The sequence below is a fragment of the Arachis stenosperma genome, chromosome 8 (assembly GCF_014773155.1).
Source record: "Arachis stenosperma cultivar V10309 chromosome 8, arast.V10309.gnm1.PFL2, whole genome shotgun sequence".
NCBI lineage: Eukaryota > Viridiplantae > Streptophyta > Magnoliopsida > Fabales > Fabaceae > Arachis > Arachis stenosperma.
This window is the reverse complement of record NC_080384.1, coordinates 44599115-44627061: the sequence shown is the minus strand read 5'-3', so window position 1 is coordinate 44627061 and position 27947 is coordinate 44599115. Positions and strand designations below refer to the sequence as shown.

Genomic DNA, 27947 nt, shown 5'->3' with positions numbered 1-27947 from the left:
TTTTCCAATTTTTGTTGCCAACGGCAAACAAAACTGAATACATTTCTAATTCTTTTTCACTCTCACTCCTCACTTTCATACTCAGTCTCACTCACTCGCTCTCTCGCTCTCTCGCTCTTTTCTTCTTTCAAACCCTTTTTTCAGTTTCACGCGCTGCGAGAGGGAGAGAACCGAAGCTGAAATTCGGTACTTCGATATTTTTCCTTCTTTCTTCTCTTGAAGCTTGTGTTGGAGCTGCATTTTCGTTTCATGCAACAAAAAAGAAAAAAAAATTATATGTATATAAAACGATAATCGTTCGCATTTCAGTACCGGTTTTTTTGGTGACACCAGTTTTTTTGGCTTTTTTTTTTAATCTGTCGTTTCGTTAGGGTTTTGCGTTCAGAGTTCAGTGAGGCGCTAACAGCGCACACTCTTCTTTCCTTCTGAGGTGAGAGTTTTTAAAACCTGAATTCCTTTTTCTTTTTTTAATTTTGTGAACTTTATTTTTGGTAGAGTTTTGATTTGACTAGCTCCATTTTCTCTGAAGGTCCACATTCTGGGGGGACCTTTTAAGTCACCGTGATTTTCTTTTCCCCCTCTTGACTTTGTTTTTCTGGTTTATACAACGCCAACCAGCCTAAACATTTTCATTTTTCTTAGTTTTTTTTCTTCAACTGTTAATTTTGCAAGGTTTTGTGTTTTCCAGTGTATTTCATCCATCTCGTTAAAATGCAGAAAGAAGTGTTAACTTTTTTATTTATTCTTTTCAAAAACGTTTTTGGCAGCAAGGGTTTTAATCTAAAATTTTGTCAAACAGAGGGTTCTTTATGTACTAATTTAAGCAGTTGGGTTAGATAATGATAAACTTGCAATTGCATGTTTATTATTATTTTTTTATTTTTTTTTTATAGGAATTGAGACCCAGGATAAGTAGACTTGTGGATTTTATGTGTTTATATTTGTAAACCCAGTTAGTGTTCTGTGCCCAATTAATTAAGGTTTATCTTCAGAAAATAAGCACTGTTTGTGATTCTGGTTGTGAGTAATTAATGTTGTTGAGGACAGTGTGAAATTATTGATTGGCTTTTTTGTGTTTATCTGTATGCAGGGACTGTGGATATACCATAGAGCCATGGAAGCAGTAGAGGATGCTCCTCCTTCAAATGTTTCAGAGGGAGAGATTGCTGGGATCCGATTCGCAATGGCTTCACGCAAGGAGATTGTAAGAACATAATGGATGTGTTTATTTTTGAAGTAGATATATTTGACTAGTCTCAGAGCAGTGGAGCTCTTTGTGGTGTTCACCTGAATAAATGCATCATCTGTTTTCAGTGTTATGGGGATCAGCGGAGAAAAGAAAACGAAAAACTATTGATTGCATGCTTCGGATACAGGAAATCCGCCATAATTTCTTTGCATTTTCTGCTGGGTTCATTTGAGGACTTCTTTTTACATTTGTTTTGTTTTTGACGTTTTCTGAAATTTGTTACTGTCGTTTTAATGTGTTGTGGTCTGATTTCCATTTTCATTTTGGTTTTAAAAAAAAAATTATGGGCATGAACACAAGCCCATATGACATAGAACCTTCTGGTGTATACATGTAGGGTTGCATGCACTCTTCCCCCACCCCACCCATTGTGCTCTCATTGTTGAAAACTCTAAGCATGTTGCATAGAGAAGAAGAAGTTTTTGAGACTCTGCCTAAGAATTTGTTACTAAGCATTTTTAATTTTTAATTATTTCATTTCATGTTTGTATTTGACTTGTTTCTATTCGTTGGGTAATTTGCTGTTCTTGTTTCGATAGTGTACAGCATCCATTAGTGACTCTTCAATTAGTCATGCTAGTCAGTTGTCAAATCCATTCCTTGGGCTACCCCTTGAATTTGGCAGATGTGAATCTTGTGGTACTTCTGAAGCAGGAAAATGTGAAGGTATATATTCTGTTTGCTAATTTCCTGGGTTTTCATTTTTAATGAACTTAGCATTCATCTATGTTTAGGTCACTTTGGATATATTGAGCTACCAGTTCCAATATTCCATCCCAGTCATGTCATTGAATTGAAACGGATGCTGAGCTTGATCTGCTTAAACTGCTTAAAACTGAAGAAAACTAAGGTATTAACCAAATGGAGTAATATATTGCTATGCTTTTTTACTTTTCTATATCTTCCAATGGTTGGAGGGGTTTTATTGATTTGTTTGTTTTTGAAAATTAAAAATTACGTCCTATCCATGTATATTCTCCGTTCATGGCTGTAAGTAGCATTTTGAATGCGGGTAACTCTAATGAAGTGTCAGACGCATGTTTATAATTGCAATTAACGTCATCTATTAGTTCTTTTTTGTTACTTTTATTATTATTATTATTATTATTATTATTATTATTATTATTATCATCATCATCTGTTAGTAAAAAGTTCATGCATAAGTAGTAGATAATTGTTGTAGTAGTTTATCATTTGGTTCTAGCAGGTGGTTAAGTGTGACCATTTATTATTAGGGATTAGCTCTCACAAAGAGGCTATGATCTTGTGGCAGTCTTCAGTTTTTGCTGTACTTTAGTTTCACGTATTTAATAAGAATGGAATGGTATAATTTTAATCATTTGTTTTCAACTGTTGACTATATTTTGTATACAATAATATTTTTATATTTCCTTATACTGCTGTCATGCACCCTGTGATAGACACGAGGATACAATCTTCTTCTTATTCCATTTTATGTGCTTAATCTTACTGGCTCACAATCTTTCAGTTTCCAGGTTCAAGCAGTGTGTTGGCGCAGAGATTGTTATCATCTTCATGTTGTCCGGTAAGTAAGAAGTAATATATTTGTCTACTGATTCATTAATCATCTTAGTTTCTATTTGACTTGTTAAAAATAAGATTCTTTAAAACTCTGATAGGTCAAGAGTGTTTGAGTTGCATCTGAGCAGTGTAAAATTAATATATTGATATACATGTATTATTGATTTGAAAACGGTTCCAGTTGCTAGTGCTCCAACGTTTTGTCTAGTTGATTTGTCCCCAAGGCAAATTGTACTACCTTGGAGTGTATTTATTTATTTATATGGAAATTATTTAAAATATACACAAATATATGTGCTGACCAAAAAGCAAAAACGACTTTACTGCTTTTGATCATGTTAACCATAATAGTGAATCCCAAATAGCAAAGTGGAGTCAGCAGCCAACTCAATGCTACAGCAGAATAGGGGATATCAGGATGGCCTCCATTGGGGAAAATACATATAACATAATGCTGCTTCTATGGCATATATAAATGTAAAAAATAAGAAATCAGAGACAATTAAACTCATTCATTATCAATAACTAGATGTCCTAATCATTTGCTTTCATTTGGGGGTTTTAAAAGGGGCCTTTTTGGCCTTTTCAGCATTCTGATAAACTTCTTATCTTTGTTCCATATTTGAGTGGGAGTGGCCAATCGAAAAGATTACGAGGGCTTTTCCTTGGTGCCTTATTTAGGATACAAATAGGGATCATTTGTTGTCGTCCTAAAAAGGAGGCTGGGGTCTCGGTAATGTTGGCTATGGCATCAAGTTATCAAGAGTAAGCATGGCTTTGACAGGAATGGTCATGCTAATGCTGCTACCTGCGCTACTCATTCTAGGCCTTGGAAGTTCATTTCTCAAGGCTATAATACTTTTAAACTGTTGCTTTCTTTGGAAAGTTAGGTTGTGTTAGTGTGTTGTATGTGCCACAATTTGGAGTATTTGGTTGGAGCACAATACATGGACCTTGAATGACATTACTTATAGGCAAGTTTTATGGGGTAGGACTAGACGATTGGGAATTATTTGGTGTAAGGCTCATGATATTTATAAAGGACTCTTCTTAGACGTATTTAGAGATTGGAAAGCTATTCTCCATAGATAGAAATGCTAGATGAACAAGTAAAAGGAGGAGGAGGAGGGAGAAAATGAAACACAGAATAGCGGAGAAGGCAAAAGAAGAATTTTGTTGTTTTAAATAATTTGCTTTGTCTTTGATGGAAGAGAAGGTTATTTCCGTTGATGTGTGTTATGGGCGGGGGCAAATTCAGAATCAAATTCACATGTCTTTCTATACTGTCTTCTGGCTGTGTTTTTATGGAACAATTTGTTTGGTATCTCTGATGAATGCTTGGTGTGGCCTGCAACCTTACATCAATTTCTATTGACTAGATTTGTTGATTTTGGAGGTTGGAAAGAGGAAAAATCTTTATGGCACTATGTAGTCTACGCCACTATTTGGAGTATTTGGTTGTAGTGCAATGTTGTGCACCTTCAATGTCAAATTTTATGGCAAACATGTTCTATGGGATAGGAATAGAAGTTTGGCTTGTATTTGGTTTAAAGTTGATGATCTTTATAGAGGACTCTCTCGCACATGTTGAGATTCGAAAGCATGCTATATGGATAATCTTTTGGTTGTTTTCCTCCTGTATAAAAGAATTCTTATCCTCTATTTTGTATTATTATTCTGTTAGTCTTAATGTAATTCTTCGTTTATAATAATAATAAAAAGAAAATCTGGTTTAATTTTTTGTATAAAGAATTTAAGCTTGAGCTTGTTCTTTCTTATTGGATTTGGCTGAATTTGGTTTTGCATTTGTGTTTACTTTTTATACATAAGAATATGATGTTTCCATCAATAGTCATTCCAAATTTGTATTCTCCCCTTTTAGGATGTGAATGCTGCTCAAGTTTCTATTCGGGAGATCAAAACAGATGGGGCTTACGTCTTGGTGCTGAAGGTACCTAAGAATAAGATGCGTACTGGATTTTGGAGCTTTTTACATAAATATGGCTATCGCTATGAGATTGATAATACTCGAGCTTTGCTTCCTTGTGAGGTTTGGTTTCTACTACCTTCCGTTTTTATTACGCTGCTTAGATTGACTTGTTCCTTTACTTGTCTGTATTTTGTCATTGCCTGTTTTGAATTCCTTTTCTTAGGTGCATCATTTTATGCTGGTTCATATGTGCTTAATTTCATGTGCATATGTTCCTCCCCGCTCCTTATTTCTTGGTTTGCGACTATATTTGCTCTTGAATATTGTGATGCATGAGTATAGGTTTCCTTCAAAGCCCAAAGAGAAGTATTTTCATAGTTTTTATTCCTGGCTTTGGCATTTCATTGCTTTCTACATCCTTTTCCCGCCCTTCATTTTGAGGATAGTGATTAGTATTAGTTGTATCTTCTAAAGATGAACAAGTCCCCCTTTCAAAAATCTCCAAGCTTGTAGTAGCATATTTTTCTATAGTGACAATTGTAGCATCTGATTTCATTACAGAGCTGGAATGGGCATTTGTATGTTCCCTATGTATGGAATTTCTACTTAAATGTTATTTGGTTGACTCTTGGAGAGGTCTGTAATTGAGAGTCTAGGCTAATTGTGGTTTATATATTTTAGTTGAAATATCAGTGTGTTTTAGTTTATATTTGACTGATCAAGCTTTAATATCTAAATAGGTGATGGAAATGATTAAGAGGTTTTCTCCAGAGACCAAAAAGAAGCTTGCTGGTAAAGGATATTTTCCCCAGGATGGATATGTTTTGAAGTATCTTCCTGTACCACCAAACTGCTTGTCTGTGCCAGTAGTTTCTGATGGAGTCAGTGTCATGTCTTCGGTGAGCAAATGATAATGCAATTGGTGGTTGATGCTAATGTTCTTTTATATTTCATTGCTAAGTTACATTCTTTATCATTTTTTAGGATCCTTCTATTACTATTCTTAGAAAATTGCTCAGGAAGGTGGAAATCATCAGAGGGTCTAGATCTGGTGAACCAAACTTTGAGTCTCATTTGGTGGAAGCAAATGAGTTGCAGTCACTGTTTGATCAGTACCTTCAAGTTAGGGGTACTTCTAAGCCAGCACGTGATATTGAAACCCATTATGGTGTCAATAAAGAACTCAATGATTCTTCTACAAAAGCGTGGCTTGAAAAAATGAGGACCTTATTTATAAGGAAGGGTTCTGGCTTTTCTTCACGCAATGTGATAACTGGAGATGGTTATAAGAGGATAAATGAAATAGGGATTCCTCTTGAGGTAGCACAAAGGATAACATTTGAGGAGAGAGTTAGCATGCATAACATGAGGTACTTACAGAAGTTAGTTGATGAAAATTTGTGCCTAACCTACAAGGAAGGTATGTCTACATATTCACTAAGGGAGGGCTCAAAGGGGCACATATATCTCAAACCAGGCCAAATAGTGCATAGAAGGATTATGGATGGTGATATTGTCTTCATCAACAGACCACCTACAACACACAAACATTCATTACAAGCACTTGCTGTGTACATCCACAATGACCACACTGTTAAGATAAATCCTCTCATTTGTGGGCCCCTAGGAGCTGATTTTGATGGTGACTGTGTCCATCTATTTTATCCACAGTCTCTTGCTGCTAAAGCTGAGGTACTGGAGCTATTCTCTGTGGAGAAACAGCTTCTTAGTTCACACAGTGGTAATCTAAACCTCCAGTTGACCTCTGATTCGTTGCTATCACTGAAGACTTTGATGAAGAAATGCTTTTTGAATAGAGCGACAGCACATCAATTAGCAATGTTTCTTTCCGTACCTCTGCCACCACCTGCTTTACTCGAACGCAGATCTCGTAATTCATACTGGTCTGCCATGCAATTATTACAATGTGCGTTGCCCCCATCTTTTGATTGCACTGGCGGTAGATACTTAATCAGGCAGAGCGAGATCTTAGAATTTGATCTCAGTAGGGACATTTTGCCAACAACAATAAATGAAATAGCTGCTTCAATTTTCTTCGGAAAGGGCCCTAAGGAAGCACTCAGTTTCTTTGATTTGATACAGCCCCTTTTAATGGAAAGCATATTTGCTGAAGGCTTTAGCTTTGGCTTACAAGATTTTTCAGTATCCAGGGCAGCAAAGCGAGGAATAAATAGAAACATTGGGAAAGTTTCTTCATTGTTGGGTCAACTCAGGTCAATATACAATGAGCTGGTTGCACAGCAAGTGGAAAGACACATTCAAGATCTTGAACGACCAGTTATTAATTCTGCTCTAAAGTCGAGCAAACTTGGGGATTTGATTGACTCAAAGAGTAGGGGGGCTATTGACAAGGTGGTTCAACAAATTGGTTTCTTAGGCCAGCAGCTTTTTGAGAGAGGGAGATTCTATTCCAAGGGCTTAATTGAGGATATAGCTGTTCATTTTCGTTTAAAGTGTTGTTATGATGAGGATAGCTACCCTTCTGCTGAATATGGCTTACTCAAAGGGTGCTTTTTTCATGGTTTGGATCCATATGAAGAGTTGGTGCATTCAGTTTCTACAAGGGAAATAATTGTGCGTTCCTCAAGAGGATTATCTGAACCCGGAACACTGTTCAAGAACTTAATGGCCATCCTCCGTGACGTCATGATTTGCTATGATGGGACTGTTAGAAATGTTTGTAGCAATTCCATCATTCAGTTTGATTATGGGAAGCAAGCTGGAGATGTGACCCAACATTTATTCCCTGCTGGTGAGCCTGTAGGTGTCTTAGCCGCAACTTCTATGTCAAATCCTGCTTATAAGGCAGTCCTTGATGCCAGTCCTAGCAGCAATTCTTCATGGGAATTGATGAAGGTAATTATTTCTGTGTAGCAAATATTGTCCATCTATGTTTGATATCTTAAAAATGATTTCTTCCCCATGTAATTTATTGGTATGGGTTTGATCTTCAGGAGATACTGCTCTGCAAGGTCAATTTTAGGAATGAACCAAATGATCGTCGTGTAATTTTGTACTTGAATGATTGTGGCTGTGGGAAGACTTATTGCCGAGAAAATGCTGCTTATTCGGTAAAAAACCAATTGGGAAAAGTCAGTCTCAAGGATGCAGCAGTAGAGTTCATTATTGAGTAAGTTTCATCCTTTGGTTATTTGTTGCTAAATTTGCTTTATTCTGCATATATATGTCTTTGTTAAGGAAGTTTTATGTTGCTTGTAAGACATGCATTAAGCATGGGTTGCTTGAGTTGTCTTAGTCAATGCTTATTCTTCCAGTTTGTGCTTATCTGCTTCCAATATAGTTAATGTACCAGCAGATGCTAATATTATTTTTTGGGTTTTGGAGTGGTAACTGGTTTATTTGTTGCCTTCTCCTTGGAGTTGTCTAAGTTGTACACATGGAAGAGCTAGAAACTGATCTGTGATGCTAATATTATCTATATCTAAGGAGTAAGGACCAATTATGAGTTGTGGTCAAATTCTTAAATTTATGCTTATAATGGCTTTGATACCATCTATTTGATGTTTTACCTCTCTTTCTGCACTTTCTTTTTGTGCCTACAGCACAAAGATAGACAGAATTGGTTTTTTTGCTGAGAGAAACCAGATGAAAGAGTCTATCTTGGAGGCATGTTTGATATGGAGTTTGACATTATTGTTCATGTTCCTCTTGGATAGTTTTGGCCATAAAAATCATAACACAACTTTTTGAGAATTCAAATGTCTGCATACATTTTTTTTTTCTAATAAACAAATTGAAGTTATTTAAGTAACCTTATTTCTGTTCTTACAGTGATTCTTTTGACCATAATCAGTAGTTTATTTTGTGAGATTTTGCTTGTCCTCTGGATCTTATGGTGCTTGTGATGATCTTATTATTATCTATGGAACTGTTAAAAAGTTCTCTATATCTTTTCATTGACTTTATCTTGCCAATAAAATCTTGAAATCTGTTCTAAAGTGGAAGTACTGTAGTATGGGTCTTGAATTGTTTGTTTGTTTTTAGTTTGTTATTCCATCATTTTTAACTTGTTGCTTTTGAAAAGTTGCAGTTTGAAGTCTTTTAACAAGTGACTGCCGTTATATTATTTACTAGCTTTGGTGTCTTTTGGCCTATGGCTTCAACTATGTTGAAGTATGGGGTTGCATTCAAATAGGTGGGACACCAATTCTGAAAGTAGAGTAGAGTAACTTAGAATAATCCTTTATAAATCTGTCAGAGTATGCCTTCTGCTAGTTCTCTGTTGTCCTTCTATGTGGGTGATGACTCCTTTATTAGATTAAAGGAGGATATTTGAATTCTTGGGTTTTTTGCCTATTGCCTATTTTCTCTACATATTACCTTGGTTTCTTTAATTTTTTTATACTCAGGATGACCTGTCTTGGAACTTTATCGGGGAGGTTAATAAATTAGAGTCCTTTCTGTTTCTTCTTTTCGTCAACTCTTTTCTTCTTTCCAATACAACTGAGATGAGAAATTGGACTCTATTACATTTACCTCTCACTTTCCTACAACTTGTATTTCTTCTTTTCTTGAAAGATTTCTCCTGCATAAATACACTTCAGATTTGGACTTGGCTTAACATTCACAACCATGAAACTTAACATAATATGGGGATCAATGTCCATCCTTAGGGTTTTTAGAGTCTACCTTGGCCATAGGCAATGGGTGGTATTGTGGGACTCAACAAAATCAAATGACAAGCTCTATATGCATAAGCCTCTCACCAGTTTGTCCCCAGTATGTGTTTACTGTTAGGTTTAGACTCAAGGGCTCATGTTGTTTTGCATTGTTCTATGGTGTTTGATGTACGCTTTCTAAAATCTTTGCCTTGTCTATGTCATCAGTTTCTACTTTCTAAATTGGGATGCCTTTGATATTTTACCTATACGTTTCTTAATGGTGCCACCATTGCTAATGTTTGTGGGGATTGACATCCATTGGTGCATGGTTTATCCGTATACAGTTTATTAGTTTTTTGTACTTTATTGCACAGTATGCAAAATCTCTTGTACACAGTATGTAATAGAGTATGCTGACTAAAGGATCTAGAAGAGCCTACAGCCTAGTAGCCGCTAGAAACTAGAAACTGTTAGAGCAGTTATAAGAGCTTCCAACTAGGATAAATTTCCCCTAACAGTCCCTAACTAACTAATGTTTGTAAAGATCTTTCCACACCTTTGGTCTAGAGTGCTGAACACTAATTATATACGTATAAATACTGACTCATGACTCACCACTCTAATGCGAATGTACTCTAATTTTCTACATTTCTCAGTTTCTTCATCTTCTCTTTGTTCTCTCTCTCTCTCTCTCTCTCTCTCTCTCTCTCTCTCTCTCTCTCTCTCTCCTGAAACACTACCATGGTATCAAGAGCTTCAAACTGTGAAAGCAGTGATCCTCCGTCACCTCCACGGGAAAGCCGCCGATGCCCGAGTCTTTTCACCCTGTTGCATCCACTTCCAAATCTCTCACTTCGACTCGATGATGGGAATTACCTTTTCTGGTGGCGCCAAATGCTGTTGACAATTAAGAGTAATTGCCTCTTCAATCTCATCGACTGATGTGCTATTCAGCCTCCAAAGTTCGATTCGTTGAATACACTCTCAATAATCATGTGTCGAGGCGAGTATGAACTTTGGGATGAGAAAGATCAAATGCTCCTGACTTGGATAATTTCGACGATGATGGAGTCGGTTCTCACTCTGGTGGTCGTCTGTGATTTTTCTTGGCAATTGTCAGAGAACTTGGACTGCTACTTCGCATTGCAGACAAGATCGAGCGTCCAGCAGCTGAAAACCGAGCTGAGCACTGTTGCAATTTGCAAAGATGTCGCAACTTGTTGAACTAGTACCTTTTGCGGATTTGTTCACTCGTAAATGCTTGGAGCTCCATGGGAAGCCCTGTATCTAAACAGGAACACAGCTGCAATCCTTCCTGGACTTGGCTTGGAATATGACATGTTTGTCACATCCATCGACACAAGATTTGAACCGTGTTCTGTTCTACTGTTTAGAGGAGTGCGTGGTAATCGTCGTGGTGGTCGCTTTGATTGTTGAGATGGCAGGGGATGCAGTGGCAGATGAACTGGTTGGAGTTCCACTGTTTGTCAGCTCTGCAACAAGCCGAGCCACTCCAGCTTTAACTGTTGGTACAGGTTTGATTAAGACTTCCAACCTTCTCCCCTTCCACCTCCACCCTATGCAAACTTCATCTCAACCAATCTGCTCACACCAAACCATACTACTCATAACACCAATTATCCATCACATCTTAACCTTGCATTATACATTAACAATGCATTTGCATCAAATCTCAATCTCCAAGTCATTTTTCCACCAATACTCCTTCTAGGGCTCCTGATTACTCCTCTGCCATAAGAACACTTGAATCAGTTGCTGATTTGGCCTGGTATCTTCTTCCTCCTAACTGAATGGCTATTAGGTGCAAGTGGGTGTTCCAAGTAAAACAGAAACTAGATGGCAGGATCAACAAGCTTAGGGCACATCTTGTTGCCAAGGGCTTTCTACAAAAAGTAGGCCTTGATTACTTGGAAAACATTTTCCCCGGGGGGTGAAACCTGCCATAATTTGGCAGTGCACACTATTGCTGTAACAAGTGGCTGGACTCTAAGGCAGTTGGATGTAAATAATGCCTTCTTAAATGGCGTACTCACTGAAGAAATGTATATGAAACAGCCAGAGGGATTCTCAGATGGTTCAAGGCTGGTTTGTAAGGGCATGGTTTGAAACACTTTAAAGCCTTGTTCAATGATTTTGGGTCAGCAGTGAACCATGTGATCCCTCTTTATTCATCAAAACGCACCAAGCTCATCTTACTTATGCACTTGTGTAAGTTGATGTTATTATCATCCGTTCATCACTGTCCTCTCCCTCCCACATTCAAGAACTCATCGGCTGTCTCAGTGGCAAGTTTCAAGGATCTAGGGGATCTCCACTATTTTCTAGGAATTGAAGTTCAAAGAAGACCAGATGGCTCCTTGTTTCTCTCCCAGCAGAAATATATGCGGGATCTTCTCCAGAAGTGTAAAATGGACAAGGGCAAAGCTCTTGACACTCCAATAATTTCTGGACTAAAATTGTCACATAGTAGTGGCAGTGACATGGACAATCCTACACTCTACTGATTAGTTGTGGGAGCTCTCCTGAAGCAGTAACAAGGGCCGAAATCTCATATATTGTCAATAAAGCCTGCCAATTTATGTCCTCTGTTCAACAGAGTCAATGTAAGGCAATTAAAAGAATTCTTTGTTACCTAGTTGGCACCCAAGAGTTTGGAATTCTGCTCAGACCAGCAACTAACCCTCTGAGTTTGAATCTGCGACGGTACTGTGATGCTGACTGGGCTGCTGATTTGGATGATTGAAGATCCACCTCGGGGCTTGTGTCTACCTGTGACCTAATTTCATTTTCTGGTGTTCAAAGAACAGCCCACTGTTGCTTGATCAAGCCCAGAGGCAGAATATAGGTGCATGGTTGATTTCACTGCTGAGCTTATATGGATCCAAACTCTGCTCACTGCACTAAAAGTACCTACCTCAGCACCCATCGTGTACTGTGACAATGTCATTGCCATCATGCTAGCCAAAAAGCTGGTTCTACATAATAGAACTAAACACATGGAGCTGAATCTCGTCTTTGTGAGAAAGAGTTACGGAAGGAAAATTACTTGTTGCTCACATGTTTAACACTGAGCAACCAGCTGATGTGCTGACCACTTATTTGAGAGAAAAGCTTTTTGTAACAGATTTTCAAAGTTATGAAGAGCCCAGTTTCAAGGGACATAAGAGAGTAAGCTGAGTAAAGGACCTAGAAGAGCCTAGAATCTAGAAACTGTTAAAGCAGTTATAAGAGCTGCTAGATAGGATAGATTCCCCCTAACAGTCCCTAACTAACTAAAGTTGGTAAAGAGCTTTCTACCCCTTTGGTCTAGAGTGCTGAACACTCTACTTATCTATGTATATATATTGAGTCACCACTCTAATGTTATTTTTAACCCTTCTTTCTAGTAGCAGGCAAAGCTTCCTTTGTCCTCGGTTGTCACTGTCTGCCACTTCCTCTCTCGTAAATCACTAATTCCTTAAATTTTTCCTTGAATTTTCAGTCATTTCTCATATTACATCATTTCTATTTTCCATGTCTGCCAATTCTCTGCATCTTTTCGGAGTTGTTCTCTTTCTTGGACCGAGCAGCTCTTCAGATTGTGAAAGAACCACAATAGTATAGTATGGAAGGGGATGAGCAAAATGAAAAATGGACTTAATTTCGGCTGAATTATTCAGGTGTTCTTGTCCAATTTGAAGAGTTCAAAGTGATCTGTATATTGTAGAAGTTTGTGACTGTGTTATTCTGGTTTTAGAAAAAGGGGAAATGTACCTTGCCCTCATGAATTTTGTGCCATCGACAGCAATGTGTTGTTGTTGTTGTTGACAGCAATGTGTGGGATGCTATTGTTGCTGTACCTGCTACACATTCTAGCCCTTGGAAGTTCATTTTTGAGGGTTACACTGCTTCCAGAACCTTGCTCTCCTTTATAGTAGGTGATCAGTCTCATTTTAACTTTTGGAAAGACCGTTGGATATGAGATACCTCTCTTCAACCTAGCCCGCCCTTGTCTTCATAATCTATTTTTCTTGCATCATCTCCTATTTGGTCCTTTTTGTGGTTTATGTTTTCGTCTTTCAAAATAGTGTATATTAAATCGTTTTGTGCAGCTTTCTAATCTCCGTTATATGACTCCTCATTTGTTGGGTGTAAAAGATAATTTTTGAATTAATTGAGCAAACTGATATTTGTAATCTGTATTGTTAAAAAAGCTGTTAATATATTTTAGGAACATGTTTTCTCATATGCAGATATCAGCAACAGCGGCGTCACAGGGAAAGCTCAGAAATTGGTGCAGGCCTTATTGGTCATATTCATTTGAATGAGGTAGTTAGAATGTTACATGTCTTTCATTTCGAATTTGAGCCTACTTATATGTTGCTACCAACCTGACGCCGGACTTATCTTTGGTTGGTGGCAACTATACTGTAAAATTTTATGGTGCTGTCTATACTACAATGTGCAAACATGACCAGAGCGTTCTTTCTAGGGGGTTTCTTCTTTTGCTTTCTTTATCAGATATGTAGTGGGGTTGCCAAGCACTTATTCTGCAGCATGAGCTTTTCATAAACTTGTATAAAACCATAATTAGCTGAATCTGGTCAAATTAGTGCCTCTTTTATCTAGATGCACTTGTTTTTGAAAAGTTGTTCACTCTATTTAAATATAATATTCTGTGAATTTTTTTTAATATATTTTTTAAATGTTACAATAATAGAGTTAGCTGAGTAAAGAGAGGTAGAATGAGTTAAGAGATCAAGAAGAGTCTAGAAGCTACTAGATGCTACTAGCTGTTAGAGTAGTTAAGATATAACTGTTAGAACTTTTACAATGGCAGCCAGGATAACAGTCTGTAACTAACTAAAGCTTGTAAATACCTTTTTGCCCTTTTAGTCTAGAGTGCTGAATACTCTTCCTATCTATGTATAAATACTCTAATGAGAACTCAACACTGACTTTCTACATTTCTCTCCTTCTGCTTCTCTCTTTGTTCTCTCTTCCTCTCCCCTTCTCTCTACACTGTAACACGATCATATATGTTTACTCATATTTGAATTTGAATGCATATACTGCAACTTTTGTTTCCTTCCACTGCATGCATACATATACTTGCGTGTAACTATAAATTCTACAATTTTAGATCAGCTAATTTATACAATTTTTACACAAGTAATACCTTTATCCAGTAGCTTAAGGAAGGAATGGTAACAAAACTAATGATCTTCTCTACTAGTAGGGCTGCCATAAGCTTGTCAAATCAGAACAAATGTCTACTAAACTAAATTGAAAGATCACTAATGTGAAACAGGGTTTGATAGCTTGCTAGTGAAAGAGTTTTTTTTTTTTTCCCCCCATTAAGTTTATTCGTGATTCATTCAGTCTGTTACCAAGTCCTGCTGGTCTTAATGATTAGTCTGTTTTTAATTCTGAATTGCTGGGTTTTGGCAATGATTATTTCATGTCTGTTAACTTTTTCTTTTTGGTTTGAATGTTAGTTTTATTATTGCTCCATTATTACAGTATAATGGTGGATGAGTGGACATATATATTATTCAGAACAAATAATGTTGGTGGAAAATTGGAGGATCTGTACAGCTGAGGAGATATTGAAAGAATTTTTTTCCCTTCATATGAGAACACTACAAAACCAATTATAAAATTGGATGCATGGAAGATTGTTTGTTAGAGAGACTTGTGTAGACTGAAGATAAGGTTTTTGGTCGAACCCCTAGATAAGAACTTGTTTTTTGATTGAGCCCAGTGGTCTTTGACCTTTGTTGCCAATCCTATTGAATGGAATAAGCTTGGTTGTTGTTAACTAGGCCTCATTATTATTAGGTTTAAATACTTTGTTAGTCTTTATAGTTTTACCAAATTTTTATTAGGTTTGTGTTTGTATCGTTTAAAAGTTCGTAATTGGCCCTCTATTAGATAAAATTTTTAATCAAGTCGTCCTTACTAGTAATTATCTTTTAGGAAAAGACGCATTAATCTTGGATTATTTTCTTCTAGAATATTTCACAATCCATCTTACATATTTCATACTTTTTAGCAAAAAACAGTTAGCAAGGATAAATTGAAAACTTTATCTAATATAGGAATTCAATTATAAGCTTTTAAATTATAAGGACTTACTATAGGAATTCACAGAGTAAATACCCATAACTGCCTTATTATTATTATTATTATTATTATTATTATTATTATTATTATTTGGCTTGTATGAATTTTGGATCCTTGTAAAATATATGCCTTTTGGTTTTGGTCCATATAAATTTCTTATTTTTTTTATTTCATTTCTCTTGTTGAATAATTGTCCTAGTAAAATTTTAAACCCTTAGTTTTGTCCATTTAATGCTGACATGGTAGGATAATGCTAAGGCCTCAAGGTTGGATGCAGAGATGGTTTATCTTCCCAAGCTAGTACTTAGTATTTAACCTGTCCTATTAGCATTTAATTGGCCATGTCAATGTTTACTAAGGGCAACCAAGACCAAACATTTTAACTTTTACAAGGACCAAAAGAAAAGGAAAAAAAGAAAGAAAAATAATGGGACTAAAATTTAAAAACATGTATTTTACAAGGACCAAAGACTCATTTAAGTCTTACTACTGTTATTATTATTATTATTGATAAAAAATAACTATTAACTTTTTGAACAGATAATGTTAAAGAAGCTGAAGATCAATTCGGAGGAAATTTTTCAAAGATGCCAAGATAGAGTTATGTCCTTTTACAAGAAGAAGAAAGTCAGTAGTATTTTCAAGAGGATTGCACTGGATGTCAGGTGAATCTGCAGTTCTCTCATAATGCATTTGGATGACATGCTACACTTTTCATGTTTGTCTGATTTACTTAGTTGTTGACTATAAGTTCTCTACTTTGTCTATTTAATTGAAAACCAAAAAGAAATGAAAGTGTCCACTAGACGGAGGATCAGAACTACTTTTTGTTTTTAAAAAGCATTTTAGCTTGAATAAGAGACCAAATTTCCAGTTCAAGTTTAATTAAATTTTATTCTTCCTCTAATCTGAACCATGCTAAGCCTTAATTAGCAGAATGGCAATCCCCACAAATGACCATATGGTTTTTTGGCAATCCTAACCCATGATAAGTTAATAGGCAATGTGCTGAACCATTTTATTTGTTGTACTAAAAAGAGATGTTTACTGATGAAATATATTTGTTCAGTACATCCTGTCACTTTTCCACTCAATAGGCTTTATTGAGGAGCCTGAGAATAATTACACTACCACGTTGGATATTGACATTTTATACATCAAACTACTATCTATATGAATTGGCAACAGTGGCTAAGAGACAAATAGATACAGACATCATGAATGTATGTTACTAACCTACACACTACTAGTGTTTGGAAACAAAGGGTAAATGTTGAAATATACATTCAGAGACAATTAGGGACTAACGGGGGGCATCAACTGTAATCAGTTCTGCTGAATTGGCATAGGAAGTGAAGTGACGATATTTGTATGTGAGGGGGCTGATAAGAGGGCAAGTATCCATTTTGGGAGTAGACGTAGGAGAGTGAGAGCTGCTATAGTGCACTAATTTGGGATTTTGTCAGTTTTGCAATACCTATATTGTTATCTTTTTCCTCCTACACTGATATCAGTCTTGGGAGTGTTATTAATACACTTCATTATTTTGCTTATAATTTGTGGGTTCTGACATTATTTCTAACACTTCCCATCAAGTTGGAGCATATAAATCTAATGCTCCAAGCTTGTATCAAACATGTTGAATACAAGTTCCTTGACTCCTTGTTGGAATTTGTGAAGGTATCTACTATTTCAATCTTGAAACTTGCATTTTCAGTGGTAGTTACCTTAGAAAGGTCTTTTTCTTAAAGTGATAATTAATTAGATTAGAAGCAATACAACTTACCGCATGATTATCAAAATGTAGCCTAAAAAAAAAAACAAAAAATAATTAAAAAAATGCAAACTTCAAGTTGATCCAGTTACATGCTCTCATCTGGCTGTATCTATTGCACTATAATCTGCTTTTGTAGTTGACTGAGCAACCACATTTTGCAATGCATTCAATAGAGGGAAACAATTGTTTGGGTATTTCTACAATTCGAGTCCTTCAATATGATTTGTAGGTGAAACATCTGTTGTCCCTCAAAGTGAGTGAAAAAATGATGATTCCAGATACTATTAAATTAAGCACTGCTTATTCAATTCAGATTTTTAGTATTGAACTACATATTGAAATTGACAAGTGTTAAGTGCTTTCTTGTGCACTGCAATGCTACTTTGAGCAAGATGCCTAAGCCAATGCACAGAGCTTACTTGTGGAAAATGCTTGTTGCTAGAGATTCAAAAGTTACCCTCCTGCCAAATATCCCAAATGCTATGAATTGGAGAGTTTTTGCCGTGGTTTTGTCTATCGAAGTCAAGAATTAGAGTGTATTCCTACTGTTTTAAGCTATCAGCACATTCAATGGAATCATTGCATCATAATGTACTAAAAAAATCAACTCTATTTTCTGTTGCTTATGTCAATTCGATAATGGTTTCTATTTGACTCTAGATTTTTGCCTCATAAAAGTCTTGATGGGGATTCAAATATCTGTTTCCTTACCCGCTTCCCCAAGAAATAACCCCAACTATTAAAGAGATAATATATTCTATACTCTCTAATTTCGTGCTTTTTTCTTCTAATCATTGCTCGACATTGAAACGTCAAGTTATTGAAAATTCTTGGGACTTAAGAATATAACGTCTCTGTTATTTTTAGCAGTGAGTGTTGCTCTTGCTCGCATTCTTCAGCACCGTGTGTAATGTTCCTTTGGCAAGATGATGATATGAATGAGTTAAATGTAACTGCAAACATTCTGTCTGACACAGTCTATCCGGCTCTGCTTGAAACAATAATCAAAGGTATTTTCATCTGGTTTTAGTTTAAAGAAGTCCTATGTTTCTTTTATCTTTTATTATTTATTTCTTGGAATAATTTGTTTTAGTTAGGAAACATGAAAAATATGAGAACGATTTTTGACTATTTTAGGATTTTGTTCTTGATTTCATCTGATATTATACACTAACCAAATGCACCTATTGTTTTTTATTTTTGGTCACTTGTATTAACTGTGAATTCCACCCTATCTCAGTGACAACCCTGACCCAATGTGCATGCTCCATGAAAAAAAGCCTTGTTGCTATCAAATATTTGATGACTTTTAGAAGTCTCTGGCCTTTTCCCTTGGCACTGAATTTACCACTTGTTAGCACAAGTTCAGCCTTTGCAGATGGTGTAAACAAGTTGCATCAAGCTTTCATGCTCGCTAATGAAAGTTCATGTCTATTTCATGTGCCTAAGAACAAAGGCAACAATTGTAGCAAACATTGCCATGCCCCCAAATCGTATCTTCAATCAAATGGCCAGAGAGCAGCCTATATATAAAAGCCTCATATGAAACACCATGTGAGGTATTCGAGTTGCACCCAAACAACTTATTAAGGAGCTGTGGAACGTGCTTGCTCCTCCTCCTGCTGCTTCTGGATTGCTCCAAATTTGGCCTTAAGATTCTCAAACTTTTGTTAGTATTTATCTTTTCCATTCCAGTATGCACAATTGAAGCTCCACCCAGAACAAGTTCAAAGCTCTGATACCAGTGATAGAACTAGTAGCAGTTCCATAGAGAAAGGGAGAATAGTTTGGATTGAACTGGGAATCGTTGATAATGTCTAAAGAACCCTAAATTGATACGATTGGGAAGCTGTCTTACTTTACCTGTTAGCTACTAATCCAAACTGATTCCTAACTCTCCCATAACGAGAATAAATATGTAAAAGGAGGAAGGAGGATGTGCTAACATGGAAATTTTAATTCATGCTTTGGTTCCATAAAATGCTCTAACACTACTTTTTTCATTAATTGTTTGCCTAGTACTAGTATTACCATTTTTTTATGTTTAGCAGTTCTATCATCCAGCTAGAATTCCCCATTCTCTAGGTTGGCAATCATATCCATTATTTTGGAATCTTGGAAAAGAAAATAATTTGAGTTTTTACCTTATCTTTTGTGCAGAATTTGTTTCCAGCTTTTCTTGACAGATCTCTTATAATAAAAACTACCGCTTAAGCTAAAAAAAAAAATCTTTTGTAGGGAATTTGTAAGACTGAGATTAAATGTTGGATAGTCAAAAGCCAACAAGAAAATGGGCTTAATGTTGTTGAGTACAGGATGTTGCTTTCAATGAGTGGAGGCACTAAAGAAGGATTAGGACTTATTGCGTTGTATAGAGAAATCATGATAGTGGTTATTGTGTTTTGGGGGGGAAGAATTGGAAGAATCTCATCTTGGGTTGTTTAGTCATATCTCGAGGAGATATGTAAAACTTCCAGCATAGCAAGTATATTAGATGGAGGGTAGTCCAATAGCTAAAGGTAGAAGGGGGATCTAGAAAAACCATAGGTGACCCTCGAATAGGAAGTGTATATATTTACTGTCATGTGTTTCATTATTACTTGCACTCTCTAATCAATTTTCTTCTGACTTTCTCTCACCGGAAAAAAGGTGATCCTCGAATTCGCTCAGCGAATATAATCTGGGTTAATTCGGACACAAACACATGGGTTCGAAACCCCTGTAAATCTCCAAATGGTGAATTGGCGCTAGATATTTCTCTTGAGAAGGCAGCTGTTAAACAAAGTGGTGATGCTTGGAGGATTGTAATCGACTCCTGCCTTCCTGTTATTCACTTGATTGATACAAGGCGTTCGATACCTTATGCAATCAAGCAAATTCAGGAACTATTTGGGATCTCATGTACTTTTGATCAAGCAATTCAGGTAAAATTCTGATGTTTGTGTTGAATAATAATATAATATACTGTTTACAGATCTTCCCTCTGCTCTGCTTCTTTTTGTATAATGAATTTAGAATACATTTAAGGTGGCACTGATAGGACCATTTGCTTTCAGTTTCTATTATATATTAAAATTCCAGGGCTGCACTGAAAGTAGCTTCTGCATTGAGTTTCAAATTGGCATTATATACTCAACTATATATGCAAGGCAGATATTGTATGGGTGACTCCTACTAAAGAGAAATGAAAAGAAAGAAAATAAAAGATATTGTATGAAGTGAACATGTGTTTCATCATTTAGTTTCTTGTTTTCTGATTTATTTTCTGAAGTTTATATATTATTCCTAGTGTACTTCATGAGATTTGCAGCATTGTCATTGTAAGTTAGAGGTGGCTGCTTATACTATCATTTCCTACTTATTTTATGATTGCCTGAAACAGTTCTCTAATGCTAAGGATTACCGGATTAGTGCTTATTTTTAAATTCACTCTGAAGATAACATAAACCTTATCACTATTTTTTTTATATGCTGGTTCCATGAGATATGTTGGTCACTTTGCTTTTGGTTGTGTTTATTTTTTTTAAATAACAGTACATGAAATTATTTAGTTAATGATATTGAGTGTCTAAATGCTAACTGATGGTTGCTGCTTGCTTGAGTTTACTCTATTATGCTTATATTTAAAATAATGATTTCTATGCTTAGTTGGGGATTGAGGTTTAAGTTAATAAACCAACAGAAAGTAAAGTAGATACTATAGAATTATATGTAGTTATTTACAAGCTTGATTTTTAATTGGGGCCATATTTTGGGTATTAATTCAAGAACTTACTATTGTGCTTATTTCCTGTCAGCTCTGCAAGAGCTCTTGTTACCAACTTATTTTTCTATTCTCATTGCTGAGGAAGTCATTTTTTCCTGCAAGAATCTTTCTGTTCTTTATGGCTGTACTACTGATGGTAGAATGATGTCAAATTGTTTGATCATAATCTACTCTTTGGTAGCCCTGTCTACTTTTCAGTAGCCCCTACATTTGTGCTCTACCTTTGCCCTTTCTTTTAACTCTTCTAGCTGTTTGCAGCGTCTTGCATCATCTGTGAAAATGGTGGCAAAAGGTGTTCTCCGTGAGCATCTTGTTCTTTTAGCTAGCAGTATGACATGTGGTGGAAATTTGGTTGGGTTCAATACGGGTGGGTATAAAGCTCTTGCTCGACAATTAAACATTCAAGTACCTTTTACTGATGCAACACTCTTTGTAAGTCTCTACCTTAATAAGCTTTGAAGTCTTAAGACTTATCATGTCATCAATTATCTTACATTGCACATATGATTATGCAGACACCTAGAAAATGTTTTGAGCGAGCAGCAGAGAAATGCCATACGGACTCTTTATCAAGCATAGTTGCCTCCTGTTCTTGGGGTAAACATGTTGCAGTTGGTACAGGATCAAGATTTGATATTCTATGGAATGCGAATGAAGTATGATCAAACTCTGATTTAATGGACTTAATAAACCACCTTATTGGTTGGAGTTCTATGATTCTTTATATATATATTCAATACTGAATTTTTCTTTTGCAGATAAATTCAAAGGAGATTCGAGGGATGGATGTTTACAATTTTCTTCACATGGTCAAAAGCGTTAACGGCGAAGAGGAAAATAATGCTTGTTTGGGTGAAGATATTGATGATTTGCTAGACGAAGACGATGTAGACTTCGCTGTGTCCCCACAGCATAACTCTGGTTTTGAAGCTGTTTTTGAAGAGAATTGTGAACTATTGAATGGTTCAACAGCCAATGGTTGGGATACAGATCAAAATGAAGCAAAGTCAAATGATTGGTCAGCCTGGGGAGGAGGGAACATAGCTGAAACGAAAGGTGGTGCATCCAAGGATTGGGATGCAAGCATAGGTGAATCCAAAGAAAAATCAAATGATTGGTCAGCATGGGGAGGAGGGAATATAGCTGAAACAAAAGACGGTGCATCCAAGGCTTGGGATTCAAGCATAGGTGAAGCTAAAGAAAAAGCAAATGATTGGTCAGCCTGTGGAGGAGGGAATAAAGCTGAAACAAAAGACGGTGCCTCCAAGGCTTGGGGTGCAAGCACAGGTGAAGCCAAAGAAAAATCAAATGATTGGTCAGCATGGGCTGGAAACAAATCTGTAATACATGATGGTGGATCTGAAAGAGCACCAAAAGATTCTTGGAGGCCACAGAAGTTGATGTCTGATGTTAATCAAGAAGACTATACTAAGCCAAGTTCTTGGGATGCAAATACAGATCGGGAAATAACACCATCAAATAATTGGTCAGCATGGGGTGGAAGCAAATCTGGTACACAGGATGGTGGGTTTGAAAAAGCTCCAGAGGGTTCCTGGAATCAGAAGTTGAAATCTGTCCAGAAAGACTTTCCCAATTCCAGTGCTTGGAATGCAAAACAGGATGAGAAACAGTCAAATGACTGGTCATCTAGGAGAAGTCAGGATGGTGGTTTTGAAAGGGCCCAAGAGGATACTTGGAATGCCAACACAGAACCGGCAAGAACAAAATCACATGACTGGTCAAATAGGGGCCATAATAAATCTCAATTTCAAGATGATTCTCAGAAGTCTGGTGCTTGGGGTGCAAAACCAGATCAGACAAGATCAAGTGACCGGTCGAATTGGCGGCAAAATAAATCTCAAGTTCAAGATGATTCTCAGACTTCTAGTGCCTGGGGTTCAAGGCCAAATCAGACAAAAACCAGTTGGGGTCAAGATAAATCTCAAGCTCAAGATGATTCTCAGACTTCTAGTGCCTGGGGTTCAAGACCAAATCAGACAAAAACCAGTTGGGGTCAAGATAAATCTCAAGCTCAAGATGATTCTCCTAACTCCAGTGCTTGGCGTGTAAAACCAGATGAGACAATGACAAGTGATTGGTCCTGTTTGGGTCAAAACAAATCTCAAGCTCAAAATGATAACCAGAAGTTGAGTGCTTGGGGTGCGAAACCAGATCAGACAAAAGGAAGTGATTGGTCCAATTGGGGTCAAAATAAATCTCAAGCTCAGGAGGATTCTTGGAAGTCTGAGAAGTCCGGTGCTTGGGACATGAATGCAGATCAGCCAAAAGCAAGTTCAAATGATTGGCAGGCAAGGGCTGGAAATAAATCTCAAATGCAAGATGGTGGATCTGAGGGAGCCCAAGAGAATTCTTGGGGAACTCGTAAGTGGAAAGCTGAAGATAAGGTCAGAGCAGCTGTTATTCAAAATGATACATCTAGGTCTGGTGGTTGGGATACAAAGGCAAATCCTTCAAAACCAAGGTCAAATGAATGGTCATCATGGGGAAGTAATAACAACAAAGGTGAACCAAAGGTCGGAGATGATGGTATACCGGTGGAGTCCAATGCTTGGGCCCATAAATCTGAGAATGTGAATGTGAACCAGAGTAAGGAAATTGAATCAAATTGGGATGCTAAGAAGCCTGTTGACAATAGCTCTTGGGGAAGACCCAAGTCCCAGGAAGACCGACCATGGAATACCCAGAATGAGTCCAATCAAGCTGCAAGTTCACAGGGGTGGGAATCACAAATTGCTTCAGCCAATGCCGACAGTGACAAAAGTTTTCAATGGGGAAAACGAGGCAGGGAATCATTCAAGAAAAATCGTTTCGAAGGTTCTCAAGGTTGGGGTTCAAATGCTGGTGACAGGCAGAACAAGAGTCGCCCTCCTAGAACACCTGGATCAAGGTTGGATATATACACTTCTGAGGAACAAGAGGTTTTGAAGGATATTGAACCCATTATGCAGTCAATCAGACGGATCATGCAACAAGAAGGGTATGTTCTCTCTATGACAAATTAATGCAAATAATCATGCATTGAGTTTACAAGCCAAGGTATGATTGTAAGTGGCCATATTTTGAGGTTGATGTTTGTTCCTGGCATACTTTAGTTTGAGTTGTCTTCATGTGATCTTAAGGTCGGGTTCAAACTATGTAATCACTTACTGATGCAAATATCTCCTAACCTGCATAATGTGAGATGCTTTTGTACGGGGTTGTCTTATGCCTAGTTTATTTTATGGCCATTGTTTTTAAAGTATGTTGATTGCAAGGCGCATACTATGGAAGTGGTATCACTACCACTATTTTGCTTTTAGAAATCCGCTACTAGCTATGTGCCTATGACAACCAACTCATCATTCTTCATTATACATAAGCTTACATTATTAGTTTCCATTTTATTACCTTTATATCTTATTTTCTTATAATAAATTTGTATTTGAAGGTACAATGATGGGGATCCATTAGCAGCAGATGATCAAACATTTATACTTGAGAATGTGTTTGAACACCATCCAGATAAAGAAAATAAAATGGGTGCTGGAATTGAACATGTCATGGTAACCAAATTCTTCCTTTGTTGCCATTTTAGCTTTCAGTTGCATTTATAATTGAATTGTAGTTGTACTAGCTAAATGACGATTTCTTTTCCAAATCTTCTATCGGTGTTAAGCATGTGCTACTTATCTATGTATACGTTTGTGTATAAATTGATTATTGCGTGCTCTATGCTTTCGTATTTCTGAGATATTTTGTTTTTACAGATTGACAAACACAGCGTTTATCAGGAAAGCAAATGCTTTTACGTGGTTTTGAAGGATGGAGAAAAAAGGGACTTTTCCTATCGTAAATGTTTAGGTAACTTTTTAAAGAAGAAGTATCCGGATGTTGCTGAATCGTTCGTCGGCAAGTACTTCCGGAAGCCTCGTCCAAGGGGGGATCAGGCCTCAACTCCAGGATTGTCAGAACAAACCACAACTGCAGGGCTGTCGGAACAGGCCGCAGCTCCAGGGTTGCTAGGACCAGCTCCAACTCCAGGGTCATCGGAACAGGCCCCCAATCCTGGTTTGGCGGAAACAAACTAGTAGAAGACCAGAACTGTCCATATTGTTTGTTGTACAGAGGGCAGGCCACTGAATAGTTGTTGATAACATCAGATCACAATTCCTGTAGGAAATGGTGTTTTCTAAGTTGTTGACTGTCATGACACTTGAGATGTGAACTATCGTAGTACACATACTCTGATGTTAATATTTTTAGTCGTTGAATGCTAACCGCAGCTGATGTCTGATGAACGTGGCGAAACTATATCCTGCCAACCAATTTTCTTATCCTCAATCTGAGGTCGCTGGTGACCAGGATTGCAATATTCATATAACTGATTCTGGCATTAGTTTTTGGATGTTATTTGTTAATGGTGTTTTCCTTATTTCTGCCACGCCTGTGAAGTTGATAATCATGTCTCAACGATTGAATGTTATTTGTGCATGTCTCAATAATTTTTCCTTATTTTCTCTATGCACGCTAAGGCTGTGTGTGTTCCTATACATGTTCTTCAAGATATGGATAGGGTGATACATGTCTTGTGTTTGTTTGCCGAGATACAAAATTATGAAGGGCATGGTTATACACAATCGTCTATTAAAAACATGTATTTTATTTTTTTAAAAATGTTGAGACACAAATTTTTAACATGAGATTAATTTTATTTTACAATCTTATCCCTTAATATTTCAAGAATTCCAACCATGTACTTTTCGTCTTTCACCTAATTTCTCCTCCAGCCTTTCTTCATTCTCTCCTCTCTTGCAGGTAGCTTTCTTTGCCTTTTACCACCACCGACTTCGGGCATCGATGGCACCACCCTCCAACACCTCTCTAGTTTGTCTTCTCGAAGGGAGAATGTCTCCTCTGTCTCGCCGTCCCTAATGTGCCTCTGTTATTGGGGAACAACCATTGGTCCGGTGCAAGGAACCACCACAGATCTATGGTGACAAAGAAGAGGACTCGATGCCACTAGAGGTAGATCTGTACTGCATGCATTTGCTTCGTCTTCTTTCCACAATGCATTTGCCTCTCCTCCCCTTTGTGCCTCTTTGATGTCTCGTCCTTCCCTCAACATGTAGTCTCATGTCTCATCCTTGTGCTCTAATGTGGTCTTCGTTGCCTTCCTCTGCTTTGTGATTTACTTTACATCTGTTTGAAATTTTAGTTTTATTAAAAAATTTGAATCTGTATTTGTTTCATTTGAGATGAGATTGATAATTTTTTGTTCATTTTATGCATATTGAATTTAATTTGATTTGAAGATGGTGGTAGTTTTTGATAACTCAGAGAAAAGTGAGAAAGGTAGAAATGGCGGTGGTGGTGCTAAAATAGTGAGGTAAAAAATAAAATTGACATTTTAATAAAGTTATCAATTGTGTACAGTATGTAAAATTAATCGTTCTTATGTCATATACTTGTGTGTATTATTCTCTTTGTCTTTATTATGTTACAGACTTACAGTAACTAAACACAGCAATCTTGAGAGCACTAAATGTATAGTAAGGGTATTAGGTAGCGAAGCCTTCTCTCTCCCGAGAAGGAAACCAAGCAAAAAGCCTCCTTGAGGGCCGCCACCGCCGCCTCAATCCGGGCTGCGGTGTCCCTCCTCTGCTCCCTCCCCTTAAACCTCCTTCCTTTCTTCTCTTCCTCTTTTCTTCCCCACCGTCCATACCTTCCCACCACCCTTTCTTCCTCTCACCCGTCTTCCTCCTCTCATCCTTGCTCTCTTTCTCCGATTATTGTCTCTGATGTTCCTATTTTCTGATTCAGATGTAGATCTACTTTCTACGATTCTCACTGTGGACCGTGTTTCGGACCTGAGCTCAGCTCTATCTACTATGTTCTTGTTTTAATAACTCATTTGTGGTATTTTTTTTCCTTTTTTTTGTGGTGGTGTTTCTTGATTTTTCTTACAGATCTATTCAGATCTAAGAGGAAAATATCCTGAGAAGATGTTGCTGTTTATAGAAAAAATTTTAGATCTAGAAATTATCTAGACCTATATAGAAAAAAAGAAGATATCTTTTAATGTTTTGCAGCACGAATGTGTAGGGTAGATATAGAAATAAAAGAGACTCAATTTTGTCTTTGATTCTACCTTTTTAGATTTCTAATAATTGAATATTGTACTCTATCAGATTATAATTTAATACAGAAGATATTTATCTTCTTTGTATCCATGTATAAATGGTTTTCTTATGTCATAAAAAAAAAAAAAACACGGCTCAAGTAATGATATACGTCTGTCGACTATTGGATAGGATGTTTGTCTAATTTCAGAAATAGATTCTTTCAATTTTTTTAATATTTTAAAAGATAAAATGTGATCTCTCATTATTAATTTTATAAATAAAATTAAAAATAAAAATAAAAAAATAAAAAAATTAAATTAAATAATTCATATTATCCAATTTTCTCTGCACTAAAAAAAATTCGCTCCCCTTAATTTCAAAGGATGTGTTTAGCAAACTTAGCTGGCCTTTTTCATTTGTTTTATCTTTTTCATTGTCAAAGTCTTGCATTACAGGGCGTCCATAAAAAAAATAGACAAATGTTTAATGATCAAGTATTTTTAGTATTTAAGTGTAACTGTATCTGTAAAAAAAATAAAACATACTATATACGTACGCGTTATGTTTCTTCATTTGTAACTTTCTTTTGTATTTTTTATTCTTTTTATTTTTTGTCTTCTCATTGTTTTTTTTTATGCTTTTTCTTCCTCCTTCCTTTTTTTTCATCTTCTCATCTTCCATTCTCTTTTTTAATTTTAGGAACAAAAGTTTTTGTAACAAACATTTACATAAAAAATAATTTTTTTAAGAAAAACATAATTTTGTGGATTGAAATTAGAAAAATAGCATCAT

General features: G+C 36.6%; 1 protein-coding gene across 2 annotated transcripts; it reads left to right on the top strand.

Moving 5' to 3' along the window:
- LOC130944645 (DNA-directed RNA polymerase V subunit 1) lies at positions 1–27263 on the top strand. Of its 2 annotated transcripts, none has more exons than XM_057873069.1 (20): positions 1–186; positions 372–430; positions 1091–1204; positions 1789–1915; positions 1984–2099; positions 2739–2795; positions 4674–4841; positions 5462–5620; positions 5706–7598; positions 7697–7872; positions 13618–13693; positions 16031–16155; positions 18138–18277; positions 19917–20191; positions 21292–21465; positions 21549–21689; positions 21792–24031; positions 24482–24596; positions 24801–26058; positions 26854–27263. In XM_057873069.1, exons 3-19 carry the CDS (start codon positions 1115–1117, stop codon positions 25119–25121), a joined length of 6393 nt encoding a protein of 2130 aa, XP_057729052.1. In that variant the 5' UTR covers positions 1–186; positions 372–430; positions 1091–1114; the 3' UTR covers positions 25122–26058; positions 26854–27263. The 2 variants fall into 2 exon arrangements, with proteins under 2 accessions (XP_057729052.1, XP_057729050.1); XM_057873067.1 differs by having other exon boundaries at positions 18135–18277.
- The last annotated feature ends 684 nt before the right edge of the window (positions 27264–27947 follow it).

Excerpts from the sequence above, each read along its gene's own strand:
- LOC130944645 (XM_057873067.1), top strand. The coding sequence starts at position 1,115 with ATGGAAGCAGTAGAGGATGCTCCTCCTTCAAATGTTTCAGAGGGAGAG. Across the intron at positions 4,842-5,461 it reads GAGCTTTGCTTCCTTGTGAG|GTGATGGAAATGATTAAGAG; the intron begins GTTTGGTTTCTA and ends ATATCTAAATAG. Across the intron at positions 18,278-19,916 it reads GCTTGAAACAATAATCAAAG|GTGATCCTCGAATTCGCTCA; the intron begins GTATTTTCATCT and ends ACCGGAAAAAAG.